The sequence below is a fragment of the Oncorhynchus tshawytscha genome, unplaced genomic scaffold (assembly GCF_018296145.1).
Source record: "Oncorhynchus tshawytscha isolate Ot180627B unplaced genomic scaffold, Otsh_v2.0 Un_contig_2186_pilon_pilon, whole genome shotgun sequence".
Classification (NCBI taxonomy): domain Eukaryota; kingdom Metazoa; phylum Chordata; class Actinopteri; order Salmoniformes; family Salmonidae; genus Oncorhynchus; species Oncorhynchus tshawytscha.
Window position 1 is genome coordinate 32,501 of NW_024609126.1, and position 27,367 is coordinate 59,867.

The following is a 27,367-nucleotide window of genomic DNA, read 5'->3' on the forward strand; positions in this document are numbered from 1 at the left end:
GTGTGTGTGTTACCTGTAGGGCTGTTGGCTGATATAGTACTGGTGGTGTGTGTGTGTGTGTGTGTTACCTGTAGGGCTGTTGGCTGATATAGTACTGGTGTGTGTGTGTGTTACCTGTAGGGCTGTTGGCTGATATAGTACTGGTGTGTGTGTGTGTGTGTTACCTGTAGGGCTGTTGGCTGATATAGTACTGTGTGTGTGTGTTACCTGTAGGGCTGTTGGCTGATATAGTACTGGTGTGTGTGTGTGTGTGTGTTACCTGTAGGGCTGTTGGCTGATATAGTACTGGTGTGTGTGTGTGTTACCTGTAGGGCTGTTGGCTGATATAGTACTGGTGTGTGTGTTACCTGTAGGGCTGTTGGCTGATATAGTACTGGTGTGTGTGTGTGTGTGTGTTACCTGTAGGGCTGTTGGCTGATATAGTACTGGTGTGTGTGTGTGTGTTACCTGTAGGGCTGTTGGCTGATATAGTACTGGTGTGTGTGTGTGTGTGTGTTACCTGTAGGGCTGTTGGCTGATATAGTACTGGTGTGTGTGTTACCTGTAGGGCTGTTGGCTGATATAGTACTGGTGTGTGTGTGTGTTACCTGTAGGGCTGTTGGCTGATATCGTACTGGGTGTGTGTGTGTGTGTTACCTGTAGGGCTGTTGGCTGATATCGTACTGGTGTGTGTGTGTGTGTGTGTTACCTGTAGGGCTGTTGGCTGATATCGTACTGGTGTGTGTGTGTGTGTTACCTGTAGGGCTGTTGGCTGATATCGTACTGTGTGTGTGTGTGTGTGTTACCTGTAGGGCTGTTGGCTGATATAGTACTGGTGTGTGTGTGTGTGTGTTACCTGTAGGGCTGTTGGCTGATATCGTACTGGTGTGTGTGTGTGTGTGTGTGTGTGTGTGTGTGTGTGTTACCTGTAGGGCTGTTGGCTGATATCGTACTGGTGGTGTGTGTGTGTGTGTTACCTGTAGGGCTGTTGGCTGATATCGTACTGGCTGTAACAGAGTCACATCGTCCGGTGCTGCCTGAGGAGGGTGGGGGGAGGGGGAGGAGAGGGGTGACGGGCTGTGCTGAGAGACACAGTGGGCCACCGCAAACCCTGCAATACAAACACACACACACACACACACACACACACACACACACACACACACACACACACATACGTGTAATTGTGTAATATTTTTTCAGAATAACAATTAGATTGTGTTGGTATGTCAATAAACACACGGATGCAGGACACACTGAGGTAAACAGAACAACACATTCCTGAGTGCTAGACACTTAAGTCTCTCTGTCTCTGTCCCAGTCTCTCTCTGGGTGCTAGACACTTAAGTCTCTCTGTCTCTGTCCCAGTCTCTCTCTGGGTCTCCTCTTCTGTCTCTCTGTCTCTGTCCCAGTCTCTCTCTCTCCCTCTCTCTGTCTCTCTCTCTGTTCCAGTCTCTCTCCCTCTCTCTGTCTCTGTTCCAGTCTCTCTCCCTCTCCCAGTCTCTCTCTCTCCTCTCTCTCTGGGTGCTAGACACTTAAGTCTCTCTGTCCCAGTCTCTCTGCCTCTGTCCCAGTCTCTCTGTCTCTGTCCCAGTCTCTCTGTCTCTGTCCTTAAGTCTCTCTGTCTCTGTCCCAGTCTCTCTGTCTCTGTCCCAGTCTCTGTCTCTGTCCCAGTCTCTCTGTCTCTGTCTCTGTCCCAGTCTCTCTGCTCTCTGTCCCAGTCTCTCTGTCCCTCTCTGTCTCTGTCCCAGTCTCTCTCTCTCTCCCTCTCCCAGTCTCTCTGTCTCTGTCCCAGTCTCTCTCTGGGTGCTAGACACTAAACAGTCTCTCTGTCTCTCTCTGCCTCTGGGTGCTAGACACTAAACTCTCTCTGTCTCTGTGCTAGACACTAAACAGTCTCTCTCCTCTGTCTCTCTCTGGGTGCTAGTCACCAGTCTCTCTGTCTCTGTCCCAGACACTAAACTGTCCCAGTCTCTCTCTCTGTCCTAGTCACTCTGTCTCTCTCCCTCTCTGGGTCTCTGTCACTGTCCCAGTCTCTCTCTGTCTCTGGGTGCTAGACACTAAACAGTCTCTCTCTCTCTCTCTGTCTGCTAGACACTAAACAGTCTCTCTCTCTCTCTGGGTGCTAGACACTAAACCGTCTCTCTCTCTCTCTCTCTCTCTGGGTGCTAGACACTAAACAGTCTCTCTCTCTCTCTGGGTGCTAGACACTAAACTCTCTCTCTCTCTCTCTCTCTCTGGGTGCTAGACACTAAACAGTCTCTCTCTCTGGGTGCTAGACACTAAACAGTCTCTCTCTCTCTCTGGGTGCTAGACACTAAACAGTCTCTCTCTCTCTCTGGGTGCTAGACACTAAACAGTCTCTCTCTCTCTCTCTCTCTCTGGGTGCTAGACACTAAACAGTCTCTCTCTCTCTGGGTGCTAGACACTAAACAGTCTCTCTCTCTCTGGGTGCTAGACACTAAACAGTCTCTCTCTCTCTCTGGGTGCTAGACACTAAACAGTCTCTCTCTCTCTCTGGGTGCTAGACACTAAACAGTCTGTCTGGGTGCTAGACACTAAACAGTCTCTCTCTCTCTGGGTGCTAGACACTAAACAGTCTCTCTCTCTCTGGGTGCTAGACACTAAACAGTCTCTCTCTCTCTGGGTGCTAGACACTAAACAGTCTCTCTCTCTCTCTGGGTGCTAGACACTAAACAGTCTCTCTCTCTCTCTGGGTGCTAGACACTAAACAGTCTCTCTCTCTCTCTGGGTGCTAGACACTAAACAGTCTCTCTCTCTCTGGGTGCTAGACACTAAACAGTCTCTCTCTCTCTCTGGGTGCTAGACACTAAACAGTCTCTCTCTCTCTGGGTGCTAGACACTAAACAGTCTCTCTCTCTCTCTGGGTGCTAGACACTAAACAGTCTCTCTCTCTCTCTGGGTGCTAGACACTAAACAGTCTCTCTCTCTCTCTCTCTCTGTGTGTGTGCTAGACACTAAACATCCAACCTACAGAACGACATTACCCAGTGTGTGTTACACCCAGCTTTATTCTGAAATCGATTAAATAAAACAGGTTTTTTTTGTTGTTGAAATGTTTGGAAATTTATTTTAAAAAAAAAACACAGAAATAGCTGTTTTACATAAGTATTCAGACCCTTTGCGATCAGACTCGAAATTGAACTCAGGTGCTTCCTGTTTCCATTGATCATCCTTGAGATGTTTCTACAACTTGATTGGAGTCCACCTGTGGTAAATTCAACTGATTGGACAGGATTTGGAAAGGCAAGATTGAACTCTGTGGCCTGAATGCCAAGCGTCATGTCTGGAGGAAACCTGGTACCATCCCTACGGTGAAGCATGGTGGTGGCAGCATCATGTCTGAGGAAACCTGGCACCATCCCTACGGTGAAGCATGGTGGTGGCAGCATCATGTCTGGAGGAAACCTGGTACCATCCCTACGGTGAAGCATGGTGGTGGCAGCATCATGTCTGGAGGAAACCTGGCACCATCCCTACGGTGAAGCATGGTGGTGGCAGCATCATGTCTGGAGGAAACCTGGTACCATCCCTACGGTGAAGCATGGTGGTGGCAGCATCATGTCTGGAGGAAACCTGGCACCATCCCTACGGTGAAGCATGGTGGTGGCAGCATCATGTCTGGAGGAAACCTGGTACCATCCCTACGGTGAAGCATGGTGGTGGCAGCATCATGTCTGGAGGAAACCTGGCACCATCCCTACGGTGAAGCATGGTGGTGGTGGTGGCGGTGAAGCATCATGTCTGGAGGAAACCTGGTACCATCCCTACGGTGAAGCATGGTGGTGGCAGCATCATGTCTGGAGGAAACCTGGTACCATCCCTACGGTGAAGCATGGTGGTGGCAGCATCATGTATGGAGGAAACCTGGTACCATCCCTACGGTGAAGCATGGTGGTGGCAGCATCATGTCTGGAGGAAACCTGGCACCATCCCTACGGTGAAGCATGGTGGTGGCAGCATCATGTCTGGAGGAAACCTGGCAACATCCCTACGGTGAAGCATGGTGGTGGCAGCATCATGTCTGGAGGAAACCTGGCACCATCCCTATGGTGAAGCATGGTGGTGGCAGCATCATGTCTGGAGGAAACCTGGCACCATCCCTATGGTGAAGCATGGTGGTGGCAGCATCATGCTGTGGGGATGTTTTTTCAGCGGCAGGGACTGGGAGACTAGTCAGGATCGAGGGAAAGATGAACGGAGCAAAGTACAGAGAGATCCTTGATGAAAACCTGTTCCAGAGCCCTCAGGATATCAGACTGGGGCGTAGCACACAGCCAAGACAACGCAGGAGTGGCTTCGGAACAAGTCTCTAAATGTCCATGAATGACTCAGCCAGAGTCCGGACTTTAACCTGTTCGAACATCTCTGGAGAGACTTGAGAATAGCCGTGCAGCGACGCACCCCATCCAACCTGACAGACCTTGAGAGGATCTGCAGAGAAGAATGGGAGAAACTCCCCAAATACAGGTGTGCCAAGCTTGTAGGGTGAAACCCAAGATGACTCAAGGCTGTAATCGCTGCCAAAGGTGCTTCAACAAAGTACTGTAAAGGGTCTGAATACTACTGAGTGAAGGGTCTGAATACTACTGAGTAAAGTCTGAATAAAGGGTCTGAATACTACTGAGTAAAGGGTCTGAATACTACTGAGTGAAGGGTCTGAATAGTACTGAGTAAAGGGTCTGAATACTACTGAGTAAAGGGTCTGAATACTACTGAGTAAAGGGTCTGAATACTACTGAGTAAAGGGTCTGAATACTACTGAGTAAAGGGTCTGAATACTACTGAGTAAAGGGTCTGAATACTACTGAGTAAAGGGTCTGAATACTACTGAGTAAAGGGTCTGAATACTACTGAGTAAAGGGTCTGAATACTACTGAGTGAAGGGTCTGAATACTACTGAGTAAAGGGTCTGAATACTACTGAGTAAAGGGTCTGAATACTACTGAGTAAAGGGTCTGAATACTACTGAGTAAAGGGTCTGAATACTACTGAGTAAAGGGTCTGAAAACTGGTAAAGGGTCTGAATACTACTGAGTAAAGGGTCTGAATACTACTGAGTAAAGGGTCTGAATACTACTGAGTAAAGGGTCTGAATACTACTGAGTAAAGGGTCTGAATACTACTGAGTAAAGGGTCTGAATACTACTGAGTAAAGGGTCTGAATACTACTGAGTAAAGGGTCTGAATACTACTGAGTAAAGGGTCTGAATACTACTGAGTAAAGGGTCTGAATACTACTGAGTAAAGGGTCTGAATACTACTGAGTAAAGGGTCTGAATACTACTGAGTAAAGGGTCTGAATACTACTGAGTAAAGGGTCTGAATACTACTGAGTAAAGGGTCTGAATACTACTGAGTAAAGGGTCTGAATACTACTGAGTAAAGGGTCTGAATACTTATGTAACTGTGATATTTCAGATATTTTTATTGATTATACATTTGCAAAAATTAAAATGTTTTTTCCTTCATCATTATGGGGTATTGTGATGTCATTCATTTATGGGGTATTGTGATGTCATTATGGGGTATTGTGATGTCATTACGGGTATTGTGATGTCATTATGGGGTATTGTGATGTCATTATGGGTATTGTGATGTCATTGAGTATTGTGGGGTTGATGAAACGATTGAATCCATTTTAGAATAAGGCTGTAACGTAACAAGATGTGGAGAAGGAGTCTGAATACACTGTCCAGCCTACACAGATTAAGAGGAAATTCCACCACTTAGTTACATAGCAACCAACCCCATTCTAGGACACTAAAACTCCTTCTGTTACAGCTGAAATGATACCAACCCCATTCTAGGACACTAAACCCCTTCTGTTACAGCTGAAATGATACCAACCCCATTCTAGGACACACTAAACCCCTTCTGTTACAGCTGAAATGATACCAACCCCATTCTAGGACACTAAAACTCCTTCTGTTACAGCTGAAATGATACCAACCCCATTCTAGGACACACTAAACCCCTTCTGTTACAGCTGAAATGATACCAACCCCATTCTAGGACACTAAAACTCCTTCTGTTAAAGCTGAAATGATACCAACCCCATTCTAGGACACTAAAACTCCTTCTGTTAAAGCTGAAATGATACCCCACACACTAAACCCCTTCTGTTACAGCTGAAATGATACCAACCCCATTCTAGGACACTAAACTCCTTCTGTTACAGCTGAAATGATACCAACCCCATTCTAGGACACACTAAACCCCTTCTGTTACAGCTGAAATGATACCGACACACTAAACTAAACCCTTCTGTTACAGCTGAAATGATACCAACCCCATTCTAGGACACTAAACCCCTTCTGTTACAGCTGAAATGATACCAACCCCATTCTAGGACACTAAACCCCTTCTGTTACAGCTGAAATGATACCAACCCCATTCTAGGACACTAAACCCCTTCTGTTACAGCTGAAATGATACCAACCCCATTCTAGGACACACTAAACCCCTTCTGTTACAGCTGAAATGATACCAACCCCATTCTAGGACACTAAACCCCTTCTGTTAAAGCTGAAATGATACCAACCCCATTCTAGGACACTAAACCCCTTCTGTTAAAGCTGAAATGATACCAACCCCATTCTAGGACACTAAACCCCTTCTGTTAAAGCTGAAATGATACCAACCCCATTCTAGGACACTAAACCCCTTCTGTTAAAGCTGAAATGATACCAACCCGACACACTAAACTCCTTCTGTTACAGCTGAAATGATACCAACCCCATTCTAGGACACACTAAACCCCTTCTGTTACAGCTGAAATGATACCAACCCCATTCTAGGACACTAAACCCCTTCTGTTACAGCTGAAATGATACCAACCCCATTCTAGATACAGACACACTAAACCCCTTCTGTTACAGCTGAAATGATACCAACCCCATTCTAGGACACTAAAACTCCTTCTGTTACAGCTGAAATGATACCAACCCCATTCTAGGACACACTAAACCCCTTCTGTTACAGCTGAAATGATACCAACCCCATTCTAGGACACTAAACCCCTTCTGTTAAAGCTGAAATGATACCGACACACTAAACTCCTTCTGTTACAGCTGAAATGATACCAACCCCATTCTAGGACACTAAACTCCTTCTGTTAAAGCTGAAATGATACCAACCCCATTCTAGGACACTAAACTCCTTCTGTTAAAGCTGAAATGATACCGACCCCATTCTAGGACACTAAACCCCTTCTGTTACAGCTGAAATGATACCAACCCCATTCTAGGACACTAAAACTCCTTCTGTTACAGCTGAAATGATACCGACCCCATTCTAGGACACTAAAACTCCTTCTGTTACAGCTGAAATGATACCAACCCCATTCTAGGACACTAAAACTCCTTCTGTTACAGCTGAAATGATACCAACCCCATTCTAGGACACTAAAACTCCTTCTGTTACAGCTGAAATGATACCAACCCCATTCTAGGACACTAAAACTCCTTCTGTTACAGCTGAAATGATACCAACCCCATTCTAGGACACTAAAACCCCTTCTGTTACAGCTGAAATGATACCAACCCCATTCTAGGACACTAAAACTCCTTCTGTTAAAGCTGAAATGATACCAACCCCATTCTAGGACACTAAACCCCTTCTGTTACAGCTGAAATGATACCAACCCCATTCTAGGACACACTAAACCTCTTCGAGCTGAACATACACCTGGTGTGTTTGTTGGGGTTCGTTTCCTTGTTCCTTGTCAATCAATGGCTCATTGGTGAAATTAGCATTTAGACAATATCTTTAAGTAAATAATTTAATCATCATTTATAAACGCAATTGAAGACAACAGGAACATAACGCATACGTTTCCCAGTAAGTTCCAAAAAATAGAAAAAGCTCTCAAGTTGCTTTTATTAAACCCGAAGTCCAGCCCTTGTGATGTCACTGCATACCTCATTACCTTCTACTCATCAGACCAAGCCCATGCATACACAGCTATATAAAGTTGACTTATAGTGGAATGTCTGACTCGTCTCTTATCTCTTACACTCCCTGTAGAGTTCTGTCTTCACAGTGACACAGAGAGTTTCTTTATAAGAGGCAGAGAGACTGGAAAACAACAGTGCAACAATATTAAACCTCTATAATGAATATATATATATATTGTTAATCTGTAGTCTAGGACCCTATAAATGTAAGGGGAGGGTCTTATAACCCCTCCCCTTCTATTAATACAACATAAGCATAATCAATTATTCTAATAAATCAAACATTTGGTTCAGCCCCTATCATGACCCCTAGGTGAACCCCTGACATGCTTCTGTACATTATTGTGTGTAACAGGAAGTGAATGTACAGTAGGTAGGTGTGTAACAGGAAGTGAATGTACAGTAGGTGTGTAACAGGAAGTGTGTATTACCTGGAACTTTGTCAACGGAGGCGAACACAGATCTCTGTGCGGTGGGGTCGTTGGGCGCTCGACGCGATTGGTCGTAGAAGCGGAAAGGGAGTTGACCTCCGGCAGCAGTGTTTCCTGTCTGGCCGAAGCCCAGAACCTCTGACGAACTGGGCTGGACAGGAAGGTCTAGTAACGCTAGAACACATAGAGATGTTAGAGAGGGAGGTGTGTCCTCTGAGTGGCTTTCTCTCTCTGTCTCTCTCTCTCCTGGTGTGTCTCCCTGTCTCTCTCTCCTGGTGTGTCTCCCTGTCAAATCTCTCCAGGTGTCTCTCCCTGTCAAATCTCTCTCTCTATGGGTGTCTCCCTGTCTCTCTCTCCAGTATGTCTCAATCTTTCTCTCTCCCCCTCCACCTCGCTCTCTCTGTCTCCGAGTCTCTCTCTCTACCTGCTATCCTCTGTGTCTCTCTCTCTCTCTCTCTACCTCCTCTACCTGCTATCCTCTGTGTCTCTCTCTCTCTCTCTACCTGCTATCCTCTGTGTCTCTCTCTCTCTCTCTCTACCTGCTATCCTGTGTCTCTCTCTCTCTCTACCTGCTATCCTCTGTGTCTCTCTCTCTCCCTACCTGCTATCCTCTGTGTCTCTCTACCCTACCTGCTATCCTCTGTGTCTCTCTCCCTACCTGCTATCCTCTGTGTCTCTCTCTCTCTCTACCTGCTATCCTCTGTGTCTCTCTCTCTCTATCCTACCTGCTATCCTCTGTGTCCTCTCTCTCTCTCCCTACCTGCTATCCTCTGTGTCTCTCTCTCTCTACCTGCTATCCTCTGTGTCTCTCTCTCTCCCTACCTGCTATCCTCTGTGTCTCTCTCTCTACCTGCTATCCTCTGTGTCTCTCTCTCTACCTGCTATCCTCTGTGTCTCTCTCTCTACCTGCTATCCTCTGTGTCTCTCTCTCTACCTGCTATCCTCTGTGTCTCTCTCCCTACCTGCTATCCTCTGTGTCTCTCTCTACCTGCTATCCTCTGTGTCTCTCTCTCTACCTGCTATCCTCTGTGTCTCTCTCTCTACCTGCTATCCTCTGTGTCTCTCTCTCTACCTGCTATCCTCTGTGTCTCTCTCTCTACCTGCTATCCTCTGTCTCTCTCTCTATCCTCTGTGTCTCTCTCTCTACCTATCCTCTGTCTCTCTACCTGCTATCCTCTGTGTCTCTCTCTCTACCTGCTATCCTCTGTGTCTCTCTCTCTACCTGCTATCCTCTGTGTCTCTCTCTCTACCTGCTATCCTCTGTGTCTCTCTCTCTACCTGCTATCCTCTGTGTCTCTCTCCCTACCTGCTATCCTCTGTGTCTCTCTCTACCTGCTATCCTCTGTGTCTCTCTCCCTACCTGCTATCCTCTGTGTCTCTCTCTCTACCTGCTATCCTCTGTGTCTCTCTCCCTACCTGCTATCCTCTGTGTCTCTCTCTCTACCTGCTATCCTCTGTGTCTCTCTACCTGCTATCCCTGTCTCTATCCTACCTGTGTCTCTCTCTCTACCTGCTATCCTCTGTGTCTCTCTACCCTACCTGCTATCCTCTGTGTCTCTCTCTCTACCTGCTATCCTCTGTGTCTCTCTCTACCTGCTATCCTCTGTCCTCTCTCTCTACCTGCTATCCTCTGTGTCTCTCTCTCTACCTGCTATCCTCTGTGTCTCTCTCCCTACCTGCTATCCTCTGTGTCTCTCTCCTACCTGCTATCCTCTGTGTCTGTCTCTCTCTCTACCTGCTATCCTCTGTGTCTCTCTCTCTCTCTCTCTCTCTCTCTCTACCTGCTATCCTCTCTGTCTCTCTCTCTCTCTCTCTACCTGCTATCCTCTGTGTCTCTCTCTCTCTCTCTACCTGCTATCCTCTGTGTCTCTCTCTCTACCTGCTATCCTCTGTGTCTCTCTCTCTCTCTCTACCTGCTATCCTCTGTGTCTCTCTCTCTCTCTACCTGCTATCCTCTGTGTCTCTCTCTCTCTCTCCCTGCTATCCCTGTGTCTCTCTCCCTACCTGCTATCCTCTGTGTCTCTCTCCTACCTGCTATCCTCTGTGTCTCTCTCTCTACCTGCTATCCTCTGTGTCTCTCTCTCTACCTGCTATCCTCTGTGTCTCTCTCTCTACCTGCTATCCTCTGTCTCTCTCTCTACCTGCTATCCTCTGTGTCTCTCTCTCTACCTGCTATCCTCTGTGTCTCTCTCTCTACCTGCTATCCTCTGTGTCTCTCTCTCTACCTGCTATCCTCTGTGTCTCTCTGCCTACCTGTCTCTCTCCTACCTGCTATCCTCTGTGTCTCTCTCTCTACCTGCTATCCTCTGTGTCTCTCTCTCTACCTGCTATCCTCTGTCTCTCTCTACCTGCTCCTCTGTCTCTCTCCTACCTGTGTCTCTGTGTCTCTCTACCTGCTATCCTCTGTGTCTCTCTCTCTACCTGCTATCCTCTGTCTCTCTCTACCTGCTATCCTCTGTCTCTCTCTCTACCTGCTATCCTCTCTCTCTCTCTACCTGCTATCCTCTGTGTCTCTCTCCCTACCTGCTATCCTCTGTGTCTCTCTCTCTACCTGCTATCCTCTGTGTCTCTCTCCCTACCTGCTATCCTCTGTGTCTCTCTCTACCTGCTATCCTCTGTCTCTACCTCTCTCTCTACCTGCTATCCTCTGTGTCTCTCTCTCTACCTGCTATCCTCTGTGTCCTCTGTGTCTCTCTCTCTACCTGCTATCCTCTGTGTCTCTCTACCTCTACCTGCTATCCTCTGTGTCTCTCTCCCTACCTGCTATCCTCTGTATCTCTCTCTCTACCTGCTATCCTCTGTGTCTCTCTCTCCTACCTGCTATCCTCTGTGTCTCTCTCTCTACCTGCTATCCTCTGTGTCTCTCTCCTACCTGCTATCCTCTGTGTCTCTCTCTCTCTCTACCTGCTATCCTCTGTGTCTCTCTCTCTCTCTACCTGCTATCCTCTGTCTCTCTCTCTACCTCTATCTCTCTCTCTACCTGCTATCCTCTGTGTCTCTCTCTCTCTCTCTACCTGCTATCCTCTGTGTCTCTCTCTCTCTCTACCTGCTATCCTCTGTGTCTCTCTCTCTACCTGCTATCCTCTGTGTCTCTCTCTCTCTCTACCTGCTATCCTCTGTGTCTCTCTCTCTACCTCTACCTGCTATCCTCTGTGTCTCTCTACCTGCTCTCTCTCTACCTGCTATCCTCTGTGTCTCTCTCTACCTCTACCTGCTATCCTCTGTGTCTCTCTCTCTACCTGCTATCCTCTGTGTCTCTCTCTCTACCTGCTATCCTCTGTCTCTCTCTCTACCTGCTATCCTCTCGCTCTCTCTACCTGCTATCCTCTGTGTCTCTCTCTTTACCTGCTATCCTCTGTGTCTCTCTCTCTACCTGCTATCCTCTGTGTCTCTCTCTCTACCTGCTATCCTCTGTGTCTCTCTCTACCTGCTATCCCCGGTGTCTCTCTCTACCTGCTATCCTCTGTGTCTCTCTCTCTACCTGCTATCCTCTGTGTCTCTCTCTCTACCTGCTATCCTCTGTGTCTCTCTCTCTACCTGCTATCCTCTGTGTCTCTCTCTCTACCTGCTATCCTCTGTCTCTCTCTCTACCTGCTATCCTCTGTCTCTCTCTCTACCTGCTATCTCTACCTGCTATCTCTCTCTCTCTGCCTCTCTATGCTATCCTCTGTCTCTCTCTCTACCTGCTATCCTCTGTGTCTCTCTCTCTACCTGCTATCCTCTGTGTCTCTCTACCTCTACCTGCTATCCTCTGTGTCTCTCTCTCTACCTGCTATCCTCTGTGTCTCTCTCTCTCTACCTGCTATCCTCTGTGTCTCTCTCTCTACCTGCTATCCTCTGTGTCTCTCTCTCTACCTGCTATCCTCTGTGTCTCTCTCTCTACCTGCTATCCTCTGTGTCTCTCTCTCTACCTGCTATCCTCTGTGTCTCTCTCTCTACCTGCTATCCTCTGTGTCTCTCTCTCTACCTGCTATCCTCTGTGTCTCTCTCTCTACCTGCTATCCTCTGTGTCTCTCTCTACCTGCTATCCTCTGTGTCTCTCTCTCTACCTGCTATCCTCTGTGTCTCTCTCTCTACCTGCTATCCTCTGTGTCTCTCTCTCTACCTGCTATCCTCTGTGTCTCTCTCTCTACCTGCTATCCTCTGTCTCTCTCTCTACCTGCTATCCTCTCTCTCTCTCTACCTGCTATCCTCTCTCTCTCTCTACCTGCTATCCTCTGTGTCTCTCTCTTTACCTGCTATCCTCTGTGTCTCTCTCTCTACCTGCTATCCTCTGTCTCTCTCTACCTGCTATCCTCTGTCTCTCTCTCTACCTGCTATCCTCTGTCTCTCTCTCTACCTGCTATCCTCTCTCTCTCTCTACCTGCTATCCTCTGTGTCTCTCTCTACCTGCTATCCTCTGTGTCTCTCTCTACCTGCTATCTCTGTGTCTCTCTCTCTACCTGCTATCCTCTGTCTCTCTCTCTCTACCTGCTCTACCTCTATGTGTCTCTCTCTACCTGCTATCCTGTGTCTCTCTCTCTACCTGCTATCCTCTGTCTCTCTCTCTACCTGCTATCCTCTGTGTCTCTCTCTACCTGCTATCCTCTGTGTCTCTCTCTACCTGCTATCCTCTGTGTCTCTCTCTACCTGCTATCCTCTGTCTCTCTCTCTACCTGCTATCCTCTCTCTCTCTCCTGCTACCTCTATCCTCTGTGTCTCTCTCTTTACCTGCTATCCTCTGTGTCTCTCTCTACCTGCTATCCTCTGTGTCTCTCTCCTACCTGCTATCCTCTGTGTCTCTCTCTACCTGCTATCCTCTGTGTCTCTCTCTCTACCTGCTATCCTCTGTGTCTCTCTCTCTACCTGCTATCCTCTGTCTCTCTCTCTACCTGCTATCCTCTCTCTCTCTCTCTACCTGCTATCCTGTCTCTCTCTCTCTACCTGCTATCCTCTGTGTCTCTCTCTACCTCTCTCTCTACCTGCTATCCTCTGTGTCTCTCTCTTTACCTACTATCCTCTGTCTCTCTCTCTACCTGCTATCCTCTGTGTGTCTCTCTTTACCTGCTATCCTCTGTGTCTCTCTTTACCTGCTATCCTCTGTGTCTCTCTCCTACCTGCTATCCTCTGTGTCTCTCTCTACCTGCTATCCTCTGTCTCTCTCTCTACCTGCTATCCTCTGTGTCTCTCTCTACCTGCTATCCTCTCTCTCTACCTGCTATCCTCTCTCTCTCTCTACCTGCTATCCTCTCTCTCTCTCTACCTGCTATCCCCTGTCTCTCTCTCTACCTGCTATCCTCTGTGTCTCTCTCTCTACCTGCTATCCTCTGTGCCTCTCTACCTGCTATCCTCTGTGTCTTCATACGTCTGGCCTGTATCCTGCCCTTGGCCAGGCGTTGCTTAGCGATGATGCAGCGGATGTGGTCGGCGAATATGAAGTTTGCCTGCAGGATGGGGAGGGGCTTGGCGTGGGGGTTGGACGAGGGTTTGTGGATGATAATGTTTAAAGCTCTGCTGTCATCCTCTACCCCAGACACCTGCATGTCCTGGGGGGGGAAGAGAGAGAGAGAGAGACGGTGTTACAGTCTTGTAATGCCAGGTGCAACTGGGAGAGAGAGAGAGAGAGATAGTTACAACACTGTATATATATATATATATATATAATATGACATATGTAATGTCTTTATTGTTTTGAAACTTCTGTATGTGTAATGTTTACTGTTCATTTTGATTGTTTTTCACTTCATATATTATCTACCTCACTTGCTTTGGCAATGTTAACAAATGTTTCCCATGCCAATAAAGCCCTTGAATTGAATTGAGAGAGACGGGGAGGGAGGGAGAGAGAGACGGGGAGGGAGGGAGAGAGAGACGGGGAGGGAGGGAGAGAGAGACGGGGAGGAGGGAGAGAGAGACGGGGAGGGAGGGAGAGACGGGGAGGGAGGGAGAGAGAGAGGGGAGGGAGGGGAGAGAGACGGGGAGGGAGGGAGAGAGAGACGGGGGGGGAGGGAGAGACGGGGAGGGAGGGGAGAGAGACGGGGAGGGAGGGAGAGAGACGGGGAGGGAGGGAGAGAGAGACGGGGAGGGAGGGAGAGAGAGACGGGGAGGGAGGGAGAGAGAGACGGGGAGGGAGGGAGAGAGAGACGGGGAGGGAGGGAGAGAGAGAGAGGGGGGGAGGGAGAGAGACGGGGAGGGAGGGAGAGAGAGAGACGGGGAGGGAGGGAGAGAGACGGGGAGGGAGGGAGAGAGAGACGGGGAGGGAGGGAGAGAGAGACGGGGAGGGAGGGAGAGAGAGACGGGGAGGGAGGGAGAGAGAGACGGGGAGGGATGGGGAGAGAGAGAGACGGGGAGGGAGGGAGAGAGAGACGGGGAGGGAGGGAGAGAGACGGGGAGGGAGGGAGAGAGAGACGGGGGGAGGGAGAGAGAGACGGGGAGGGAGGGGAGAGAGACGGGGAGGGAGGGAGAGAGAGATGGGGAGGGAGGGAGAGAGAGACGGGGAGGGAGGGAGGGAGAGAGAGACGGGGAGGGAGAGAGAGAGAGACGGGGAGGGAGGGAGAGAGAGAGAGACGGGGAGGGAGGGAGAGAGAGAGAGAGGGGGAGGGAGGGAGAGAGAGACGGGGAGGGAGGGAGAGAGAGACGGGGAGGGAGGGGAGAGAGACGGGGAGGGAGGGAGAGAGAGACGGGGAGGGAGAGAGAGAGAGACGGGGGGGGAGAGAGAGAGAGACGGGGAGGGAGAGAGAGAGAGACGGGGAGAGGAGAGAGAGAGAGAGACGGGGGAGGGAGGGAGAGAGAGATGGGGAGGGAGGGAGAGAGAGACGGGGAGGGAGAGAGAGAGAGACGGGGAGGGAGAGAGAGAGAGACGGGGAGGGAGAGAGAGAGAGACGGGGAGGGGAGAGAGAGAGAGACGGGGAGGGAGAGAGAGACGGGGAGGGAGAGAGAGAGAGACGGGGAGGGATGGAGAGAGACGGGGAGGGAGGGAGAGAGAGACGGGGAGGGGAGAGAGAGAGAGACGGGGGGGAGAGAGAGAGAGAGACGGGGAGGGAGAGAGAGAGAGACGGGGAGGGAGAGAGAGAGAGACGGGGAGGGAGAGAGAGAGAGGGGGGAGGGAGGGAGAGAGAGACGGGGAGGGAGAGAGAGAGAGACGGGGAGGGAGAGAGAGAGACGGGGAGGGAGAGAGAGACGGGGAGGGAGAGAGAGAGAGACGGGGAGGGATGGAGAGAGAGACGGGGAGGGAGGGAGAGAGAGACGGGGAGGGAGGGAGAGAGAGACGGGGAGGGAGGGAGAGAGAGACGGGGAGGAGAGAGAGAGACGGGGAGGGAGGGAGAGAGAGACGGGGAGGGGAGAGAGAGATGGGGGGGAGGGAGAGAGAGACGGGGAGAGAGGGAGAGAGAGATGGGGAGGGAGGGAGAGAGAGAGATGGGGAGGGAGGGAGAGAGAGATGGGGAGGGAGACAGAGATGGGGAGGGAGGAGAGAGAGATGGGGAGGGAGGGAGAGAGAGACAGGGAGGGAGAACACCTAGTAGTCTTACCTGTAACAGACCAGCGAACTTGACCACTCCCCAGCCCAAACGTTTAGTTTCAGGTTCAACCAGACTCATCTGGTAAACATCCACCGCCAGGAACCGTTGAGCCTGACCTCCTTCCTTACTGACCACCATACAGGCTATCAGATCACTGTTATCTACAGAGAGACCACAACACAAACCATACAGAGACCACAACACAACCATACAGGCTATCAGATCAATGTTATCTACAGAGAGACCACAACACAACCATACAGGCTATCAGATCACTGTTATCTACAGAGAGACCACAACACAACCACAAAGGCTATCAGATCACTGTTATCTACAGAGAGACCACAACACAACCACACAGGCTATCAGATCACTGTTATCTACAGAGAGACCACAACACAACCACACAGGCTATCAGATCACTGTTATCTACAGAGAGACCACAACACAACCACACAGGCTATCAGATCACTGTTATCTACAGAGAGACCACAACACAACCACACAGGCTATCAGATCACTGTTATCTACAGAGAGACCACAACACAACCACACAGGCTATCAGATCACTGTTATCTACAGAGAGAGAGACCACAACACAACCACACAGGCTATCAGATCACTGTTATCTACAGAGAGAGAGACCACAACACAACCATACAGGCTATCAGATCACTGTTATCTACAGAGAGACCACAACACAACCACACAGGCTATCAGATCACTGTTATCTACAGAGAAAGAGAGACCACAACAACCACAACCCAACATAACCACAACGTTCTCACTAGGACTGTGATTACGTAGCTTGTCCCGCTGCATTATAATGAACGCACAGACAGGAAGTCTCTTTCTGGATCAGGAAGTCTGCTAAATGACACAACACGTCTGACTCACCAACCTTACAGACTAATCAGGATAATGTTTCCGAACAAAACACATAAAACAACCACGTATCTGCTAAATGAGGAGTATTAATCCACCACGTTAGACAGTAGAGACTAATATTATAATGAGTATTAATCCACCACGTTAGACAGTAGAGACTAATATTATAATGAGGAGTATTAATCCACCACAGACAGTAGAGACTAATATTATAATGAGGAGTATTAATCCACCACAGACAGTAGAGACTAATATTATAATGAGGAGTATTAATCCACCACGTTAGACAGTAGAGACTAATATTATAATGAGGAGTATTAATCCACCACGTTAGACAGTAGAGACTAATATTATGAGTATTAATCCACCACGTTAGACAGTAGAGACTAATATTATAATGAGGAGTATCAATCCACCACGTTAGACAGTAGAGACTAATATTATAATGAGTATTAATCCACCACGTTAGACAGTAGAGACTAATATTATAATGAGGAGTATTAATCCACCACGTTAGACAGTAGAGACTAATATTATAATGAGTATTAATCCACCACGTTAGACAGTAGAGACTAATATTATAATGAGTATTAATCCACCACGTTAGACTGTAGAGACTAATATTATAATGAGTATTAATCCACCACGTTAGACTGTAGAGACTAATATTATAATGAGTATTAATCCACCACGTTAGACAGTAGAGACTAATATTATAATGAGGAGTATCAATCCACCACGTTAGACAGTAGAGACTAATATTATAATGAGGAGTATTAATCCACCACGTTAGACAGTAGAGACTAATATTATAATGAGGAGTATTAATCCACCACGTTAGACAGTAGAGACTAATATTATAATGAGGAGTATTAATCCACCACGTTAGACAGTAGAGACTAATATTATAATGAGTATTAATCCACCACGTTAGACAGTAGAGACATGTCTTTATAATAATTAATAAAATATAATTAATATAATTTATACTTATTTTCCACCATAATTTGCAAATAAATTCATTAAAAATCTTACAATGTGATTTTCTGGATTTGTTTTCTCATTTTGTCTGTCATAGTTGAAGTGTACCTATGATGAAAATTACAGGCCTCTCTCATCTTTTTAAGTGGGAGGACTTGCACAATTGGTGGCTGACTAAATACTTTTTTACCCCATTTTACGTGGACGTCATTGACGAGGTCTGAGAAATATTCCGTATTTAATATAAAATGTCATTAAATGATTAAGCCGTGACATGTCGTTGACAGAGATAACTGAGGAACGAGGTTCCAGACTGACCTTTAGCCGACACAGCCCTGTGGCGTGATATGTCGTTGTCAGAGATAACTGAGGAACGAGGTTCCAGACTGACCTTTAGCCGTCACAGCCCTGTGGCGTGATATGTCGTTGTCAGAGATAACTGAGGAACGAGGTTCCAGACTGACCTTTAGCCGTCACAGCCCTGTGGCGTGACATGTCGTTGTCAGAGATAACTGAGGAACGAGGTTCCAGACTGACCTTTAGCCGACACAGCCCTGTGGCGTGATATGTCGTTGTCAGAGATAACTGAGGAACGAGGTTCCAGACTGACCTTTAGCCGACACAGCCCTGTGGCGTGATATGTCGTTGTCAGAGATAACTGAGGAACGAGGTTCCAGACTGACCTTTAGCCGTCACAGCCCTGTGGCGTGTGGTTGGAAATCACCTGTTTATACTTAGCTATCTACTTTCCCTTCCTCGTCAATAAAACAATGAGATCAACGTCACTATCAGATAGAGACTTAATTAACCATCCCTCCTCCTGGTCTCTATCAGATAGAGACTTAATCAACCATCCCTCCCCACAGGTCTCTATCAGATAGAGACTTAATAAACCATCCCTCCCCCAGGTCTCTCTCTGTATCAGAAGGGAAGTGATCAGTGTTCATCTCATTTCACACAAACACACACACACACACACACACACACACACACACACACACCTCTGCTCTAAAAGTGTATCAGAGTTGAGTCAGATGTTTCCACTGTGGGCCTGAACCCCTTCTGTCTGTTCCAAGAATATTACTGTAACAAACACACACAGACTTACTGAGGTCTAGAACCCGGTCAGTCTCAATGAGGTCTAGAACACGGTCAGTCTCAATGAGGTGTAGAACACGGTCAGTCTCAATGAGGTGTAGAACACGGTCAGTCTCAATGAGGTGTAGAACACGGTCAGTCTCAATGAGGTCTAGAACCCGGTCAGTCTCAATGAGGTCTAGAACCCGGTCAGTCTCAATGAGGTGTAGAACCCGGTCAGTCTCAATGAGGTGTAGAACCCGGTCAGTCTCAATGAGGTGTAGATCACGGTCAGTTTCAATGAGGTCTAGAACCCGGTCAGTCTCAATGAGGTCTAGAACCCGGTCAGTCTCAATGAGGTCTAGAACCCGGTCAGTCTCAATGAGGTGTAGAACACGGTCAGTCTCAATGAGGTGTAGAACACGGTCAGTCTCAATGAGGTGTAGAACACGGTCAGTCTCAATGAGGTGTAGAACACGGTCAGTCTCAATGAGGTGTAGAACACGGTCAGTCTCAATGAGGTGTAGAACACGGTCAGTCTCAATGAGGTGTAGAACACGGTCAGTCTCAATGAGGTGTAGAACACGGTCAGTCTCAATGAGGTGTAGATCACGGTCAGTCTCAATGAGTTGTAGAACACGGCCAGTCTCAATGAGTTGTAGAACACGGCCAGTCTCAATGAGGTGTAGATCACGGTCAGTCTCAATGAGGTGTAAAACACGGTCAGTCTCAATGAGGTTTAGAACCCGGTCAGTCTCAATGAGGTCTAGAACCCGGTCAGTCTCAATGAGGTCTAGAACCCGGCCAGTCTCAATGAGGTGTAGAACACGGCCAGTCTCAATGAGGTGTAGAACACGGCCAGTCTCAATGAGGTGTAGAACACGGCCAGTCTCAATGAGTTGTAGAACACGGCCAGTCTCAATGAGTTGTAGAACACGGTCAGTCTCAATGAGTTGTAGAACCCGGTCAGTCTCAATGAGGTGTAGAACACGGTCAGTCTCAATGAGTTGTAGAACACGGCCAGTCTCAATGAGTTGTAGAACACGGCCAGTCTCAATGAGGTGTAGATCACGGTCAGTCTCAATGAGGTGTAGAACACGGTCAGTCTCAATGAGGTTTAGAACCCGGTCAGTCTCAATGAGGTGTAGAACCCGGTCAGTCTCAATGAGGTCTAGAACCCGGTCAGTCTCAATGAGGTCTAGAACCCGGTCAGTCTCAATGAGGTGTAGAACCCGGTCAGTCTCAATGAGGTGTAGAACCCGGTCAGTCTCAATGAGGTGTAGAACCCGGTCAGTCTCAATGAGGTGTAGAACACGGTCAGTCTCAATGAGGTGTAGAACACGGTCAGTCTCAATGAGTTGTAGAACACGGTCAGTCTCAATGAGTTGTAGAACACGGCCAGTCTCAATGAGGTGTAGAACACGGCCAGTCTCAATGAGGTGTAGAACACGGTCAGTCTCAATGAGTTGTAGAACACGGTCAGTCTCAATGAGTTGTAGAACCCGGTCAGTCTCAATGAGTTGTAGAACACGGTCAGTCTCAATGAGTTGTAGAACACGGCCAGTCTCAATGAGGTGTAGAACACGGCCAGTCTCAATGAGGTGTAGAACACGGCCAGTCTCAATGAGTTGTAGAACACGGTCAGTCTCAATGAGTTGTAGAACCGGTCAGTCTCAATGAGGTGTAGAACACGGTCAGTCTCAATGAGTTGTAGAACACGGCCAGTCTCAATGAGTTGTAGAACACGGCCAGTCTCAATGAGGTGTAGATCATGGTCAGTCTCAATGAGGTGTAGAACACGGTCAGTCTCAATGAGGTTTAGAACCCGGTCAGTCTCAATGAGGTGTAGAACCGGTCAGTCTCAATGAGGTCTAGAACCCGGTCAGTCTCAATGAGGTGTAGAACCCGGTCAGTCTCAATGAGGTGTAGAACCCGGTCAGTCTCAATGAGGTGTAGAACCGGTCAGTCTCAATGAGGTGTAGAACACGGTCAGTCTCAATGAGGTGTAGAACACGGCCAGTCTCAATGAGGTGTAGAACACGGTCAGTCTCAATGAGTTGTAGAACACGGTCAGTCTCAATGAGTTGTAGAACACGGCCAGTCTCAATGAGTTGTAGAACACGGCCAGTCTCAATGAGGTGTAGAACACGGTCAGTCTCAATGAGGTTTAGAACCCGGTCAGTCTCAATGAGGTCTAGAACCCGGTCAGTCTCAATGAGGTGTAGAACCCGGTCAGTCTCAATGAGGTGTAGAACCCGGTCAGTCTCAATGAGGTGTAGAACCCGGTCAGTCTCAATGAGGTGTAGAACACGGTCAGTCTCAATGAGTTGTAGAACACGGTCAGTCTCAATGAGGTGTAGAACACGGTCAGTCTCAATGAGGTGTAGAACACGGTCAGTCTCAATGAGGTGTAGAACACGGTCAGTCTCAATGAGGTGTAGAACCCGGTCAGTCTCAATGAGGTGTAGAACACGGTCAGTCTCAATGAGGTGTAGAACACGGTCAGTCTCAATGAGTTGTAGAACCGGTCAGTCTCAATGAGTTGTAGAACACGGTCAGTCTCAATGAGTTGTAGAACACGGCCAGTCTCAATGAGTTGTAGAACACGGCCAGTCTCAATGAGGTGTAGATCACGGTCAGTCTCAATGAGGTGTAGAACACGGCCAGTCTCAATGAGTTGTAGAACACGGCCAGTCTCAATGAGTTGTAGAACACGGTCAGTCTCAGTGAGTTGTAGAACCCGGTCAGTCTCAATGAGGTGTAGAACACGGTCAGTCTCAATGAGTTGTAGAACACGGCCAGTCTCAATGAGTTGTAGAACACGGCCAGTCTCAATGAGGTGTAGATCACGGTCAGTCTCAATGAGGTGTAGATCACGGTCAGTCTCAATGAGGTGTAGAACCCGGTCAGTCTCAATGAGGTGTAGAACCCGGTCAGTCTCAATGAGGTGTAGAACCCGGTCAGTCTCAATGAGGTCTAGAACCCGGTCAGTCTCAATGAGGTCTAGAACCCGGTCAGTCTCAATGAGGTGTAGAACCCGGTCAGTCTCAATGAGGTGTAGAACCCGGTCAGTCTCAATGAGGTGTAGAACCCGGTCAGTCTCAATGAGGTGTAGAACCCGGTCAGTCTCAATGAGGTGTAGAACACGGTCAGTCTCAATGAGGTGTAGAACACGGTCAGTCTCAATGAGGTGTAGAACACGGTCAGTCTCAATGAGGTCCAGAACCCGGTCAGTCTTGAGGTCTAGAACACAGTCAGTCTTGAGGTCTAGAACACAGTCAGTCTTGATGAGGTCAAGAGCATGGTCAGTCAGAACACACACACACACACACACACAGTCTTACTTAGGTCCAGAACATCGTCGGTCTTGATGAGGTCTTCAGAGCGAGTGAGAGGAAGCTGCGTCTCTGGTTCTCCCTGCAGCTGAAGAGATAGTGATCTCAGCATGAAGAACACACGGATGGCCTGCAGAGGGAGAACAACACCGGTCACCAACATACGACACACAGAGTGGCTGGTTCAGTGTGTCTCACTTGGTACAGAACATCCCTCCCCAGGTCAGTAGGTGGTACAGAACATCCCTCCCCAGGTCAGTAGGTGGTACAGAACATCCCTCCCCAGGTCAGTAGGTGGTACAGAACATCCCTCCCCAGGTCAGTAGGTGGTACAGAACATCCCTCCCCAGGTCAGTAGGTGGTACAGAACATCCCTCCCCAGGTCAGTAGGTGTGTCTCAGTGTGTGTGTCTCAGTGTGTCTCTGTGTGTGTGTGTGTTACCCGTCTGGTCTTCTCTACTCCTCCACAGGGCAGTAGGTGTGTCTCAGTGTGTGTGTGTGTGTTACCCGTCTGGTCTTCTCTACTCCTCCACAGGGCAGTAGGTGTGTCTCAGTGTGTGTGTGTGTGTTACCCGTCTGGTCTTCTCTACTCCTCCACAGGGCAGTCTCTTAACGAAGTCTATTCCAGTCAGAGGAGTACCAGTAGGAGGAAGTAGAACGGACGCGTCCATCATGAGGTACTCCACGTTCAGGGGCTTACTCTGGAGAGACATTACATACATTATCAGGGGCTTACTCTGGAGACACATTACATACATTATCAGGTACTCCACGTTCAGGGGCTTACTCTGGAGACACATTAAATACATTATCAGGGCTTACTCTGGAGACACATTAAATACATTATCAGGGGCTTACTCTGGAGACACATTAAATACATTATCAGGTACTCCACGTTCAGGGGCTTACTCTGGAGACACATTAAATACATTATCAGGTACTCCACGTTCAGGGGCTTACTCTGGAGACACATTAAATACATTATCAGGGGCTTACTCTGGAGACACATTAAATACATTATCAGGGGCTTACTCTGGAGACACATTACATACATTATCAGGGGCTTACTCTGGAGACACATTAAATACATTATCAGGGGCTTACTCTGGAGACACATTACATACATTATCAGGGGCTTACTCTGGAGACACATTAAATACATTATCAGGGGCTTACTCTGGAGACACATTAAATACATTATCAGGGGCTTACTCTGGAGACACATTAAATACATTATCAGGGGCTTACTCTGGAGAGACATTAAATACATTATCAGGGGCTTACTCTGGAGACACATTAAATACATTATCAGGGGCTTACTCTGGAGACACATTACATACATTATCAGGGGCTTACTCTGGAGACACATTAAATACATTATCAGGGGCTTACTCTGGAGACACATTAAATACATTATCAGGGGCTTACTCTGGAGACACATTAAATACATTATCAGGGGATTACTCTGGAGACACATTAAATACATTATCAGGGGCTTACTCTGGAGACACATTAAATACATTATCATGGGCTTACTCTGGAGAGACACATTAAATACATTATCAGGTACCCCACGTTCAGGGGGCTTACTCTGGAGACACATTAAATACATTATCAGGTACCCCACGTCCAGGGGGTTACTCTAAGTAAACCTTTGCTTAACTTTATTGGGATAGGGGGCAGTATTCGGAGCTTTGGATGACTGAGGTGCCCAAAGTAACCTGCCTGCTACTCAGGCCTAGAAGCTAGGATATGCATATAGATGGTAGATTTGGATAGAAACCACTCTAAAGTTTCCAAAACTGTTAAAATAATGTCTGTGAGTATAACATAACTGATATGGCAGGTGAAAACCTGAGGAAAATCCAACCAGGAAGTGCTATTATTTTGAAAGGCTGTTTTTCCATTGAAAGCCTATCCACCATACAAAGAGTTAGGATCCAGTTCACGAGCTCTGTGGCTTCTTCTACATGTGGCCAGTCGTTAGGCATTGTTTCAGGCTTTTACTCTGAAAAATGAGGGAGATACAGAGCTTTCAATGAGAGGACAGTGGAGATTTCCAGACATGAGTCCTGCGTGTAATCGGGACCTCGCCTTTCTTGTTTCTCCTTTTCTATTGACGAAGCTTTTGTCCGGTTGAAATATGATCGATCATTTATGACAAAAACAATCTGAGGATTGATTATAAACATCGTTTGACATGTTTCTACGAACTTTTATGGTACTTATTTGATTTTTTCATCAGCCTGCTGTGATTGTGCTTTGTGCCAATGGTTTACTGAACAAAACGCACCATGAAAAAAAAAAAAACTGAGGTTTTTGGATATAAAGAGGGACTTTATCGAACAAAACTAACATTTATTGTGTAACATGGAGTCTTGTGAGTGCAACCATATGAAGATCATCAAAGGTAATTGATAGATTTTATCTCTATTTCTGACTTGTGTAACTCCTCTACTTGGCTGGTTTCTGTTTGTAATGATTTGTCTGCTGGGCGCTCTTCTCAGATAATCCCATGCTTTCGCCGTAATGCCTTTTGAAATCTGACACAGCGGTTGGATTAACAAAAAGTTAAATCTTTTGGTTACTAGCGTTGGACTAGTAACCAGAAGGTTGCAAGTTCAAACCCCGAGCTGACACGGTACAAATCTGTCGTTCTGCCCCTGAACAGGCAGTTAACCCACTGTTCCTAGGCCGTCATTGAAAATAAGAATTTGTTCTTAACTGAATTGCCTAGTTAAATAAAGGTCAAATAAAATAAATAACACTTGAATGATTATTTTGAGTGTTTTTGAATTTTTGGCGCTCTGCAATTTCACTGGCTGTTGTCGAAAGCAGTTTTAACAGGCCACATAATAACTTGCTTCGTTTGGTTTAGTCTGTTATTCAACAGACACTGGGAAATGAATCCACCTTTTAGCTGGACAATAACCTAAAACACCAAGACCAAACTTACACTGGGGCTGATTACCAAGATGACAGTGAGGATAACCTGGGAAATGAATCCACCTTTTAGCTGGACAATAACCTAAAACACCAAGGCCAAACTTACACTGGGGCTGATTACCAAGACGACAGCGAATGTTCCTGATTGGCTGAGTTAAAGTTCTGACTTAAATCTACTTGTAAATGTACGGCGAGACCTGGAAATGGTTGTCTAGCAACGGATCAACAACCAATCTGACAGAGTTTGAATCATTTAGATAATAATAAATAATTCTTGAGAGACTTACCCAGAAACACTCACAGCTCTTAGAGAATTACCCAGAAACACTCACAGCTCTTAGAGAATTACCCAGAAACACTCACAGCTCTTAGAGAATTACCCAGAAACACTCACAGCTCTTAGAGAATTACCCAGAAACACTCACAGCTCTTAGAGAATTACCCAGAAACACTCACAGCTCTTAGAGAATTACCCAGAAACACTCACAGCGGAGTCAAATATCAATACCACCAACTACCACTTAAATACAAGGCAGTCCAAGCCTGGGATATACCTTCATTACCAACCCACTTCCAGAAACATCAACAACATCAGCTTATTCACCACAAGAAAACACACACACACACACGTACCCACGGATACACGCACATACAGGCAGCACAGGCACACGTGCGTCATAACAACACAAAGACAACATATATATCACATGTGTGTCTGAGACAGGTGGACTAACCGTCATGCTCCTGTACTCATCTTCAAACATGTCCAGGAAGATCTCCTCCCCCTGAGAGAGAGAGAGACAGAGGGACAAAGAGAGAGAGACAGAGACAGAGAGAGAGAGAGACAGAGAGAGACAGAGAGAGACAGAGAGACAGAGAGACAGAGAGACAGAGAGACAGAGAGACAGAGAGACAGAGAGACAGAGAGACAGAGAGAGACAGAGAAACATCATATGACCATATTAGAGAGACATTTCCCTCAGATTACACAGATCCACAAAGAATTCGAAAACAAATCCAATTTTTATAAACTCCCATATCTACTGGGTGAAATACCACAGTGTGCCATCACAGCAGCAAGATTTGTGACCTGTTGCCACGAGAAAAGGGCAACCAGTGAAGAACAAACACCATTGTAAATACAACCATATTTATGCTTATTTATTTTATCTTGTGTCCTTTAACCATTTGTACATTGTTAAAACACTGTATATATATAATATGACATTTTGATTGTCTTTATTGTTTTGAAACTTCTCTATGTGTCTACTGTTATTTTTTATTTCACTTTATATATTATCTACCTCACTTGCTTTGGCAATGTTAACACATGTTTCCCATGCCAATAAAGCCCTTGAATTGAATGAGAGAGAGAGAGAGAGAGACAAAGAGAGAGAGAGAGAGAGAGAGAGAGACAAAAGAGAGAGAGAGACAAAGAGAGAGAGAGAGACAAAGAGAGAGAGAGAGAGACAAAGAGAGAGAGAGAGGGACAAAGAGAGAGAAAGAGAGAGAGAGGGACAAAGAGAGAGAGACAAAGAGAGAGAAAGAGAGAGAGAGAGACAGAGAGAGAGAGAGAGAGACAGAGAGAGAGAGAGAGAGAGAGAGAGAGACAGAGAGAGACAGAGAGAGAGACAGAGAGAGACAGAGAGAGAGAGAGAGACAGAGAGAGACAGAGAGAGACAGACAGACAGACAGACAGACAGACAGAGAGAGAGAGAGAGAGATACAGAGAGAGACAAAAAATGAGTTAGATTTAGTTGAAACTAAAAAGGGAAAGTGAATCGTGTCACTAGACTCCTCTTCAAAATCATCTGAAACATGGTGACTAGACTCCTCTTTACTAGACTCCTCTTTAAATCATCTGAAACATGGTGACTAGACTCCTCTTTAAATCATCTGAAACATGGTGACTAGACTCCTCTTTACTAGACTCCTCTTTAAATCATCTGAAACATGGTGACTAGACTCCTCTTTACTAGACTCCACTTTAAATCATCTGAAACATGGTGACTAGACTCCTCTTTACTAGACCTCCTCTTTAAATCATCTGAAACATGGTGACTAGACTCCTCTTTAAATCATCTGAAACATGGTGACTAGACTCCTCTTTACTAGACCTCCTCTTTAAATCATCTGAAACATGGTGACTAGACTCCTCTTTAAATCATCTGAAACATGGTGACTAGACTCCTCTTTACTAGACTCCACCTTAAATCATCTGAAACATGGTGACTAGACTCCTCTTTACTAGAC

At 47.1% G+C, this 27,367-nt stretch overlaps 1 protein-coding gene across 2 annotated transcripts in view; it reads right to left on the reverse strand.

Moving 5' to 3' along the window:
* LOC121844311 (protein CLEC16A-like) overlaps positions 1-25,924 on the reverse strand; it is a 28,530-nt gene extending 2,606 nt beyond the window's left edge. The window contains exons 1-7 of one of the 2 annotated variants that reach the window (XM_042314244.1): positions 25,849-25,924; positions 22,741-22,869; positions 22,179-22,299; positions 15,898-16,049; positions 13,710-13,914; positions 8,390-8,563; positions 957-1,090 (exon numbers count right to left, since the gene is read on the reverse strand). In XM_042314244.1, the coding sequence (XP_042170178.1) occupies positions 957-1,090; positions 8,390-8,563; positions 13,710-13,914; positions 15,898-16,049; positions 22,179-22,299; positions 22,741-22,869; positions 25,849-25,878 (945 nt within the window). In that variant the 5' untranslated portion in view covers positions 25,879-25,924. The other variant, XM_042314245.1, reaches the window with a different exon arrangement.
* Between the last annotated feature and the right edge of the window lie 1,443 nt (positions 25,925-27,367).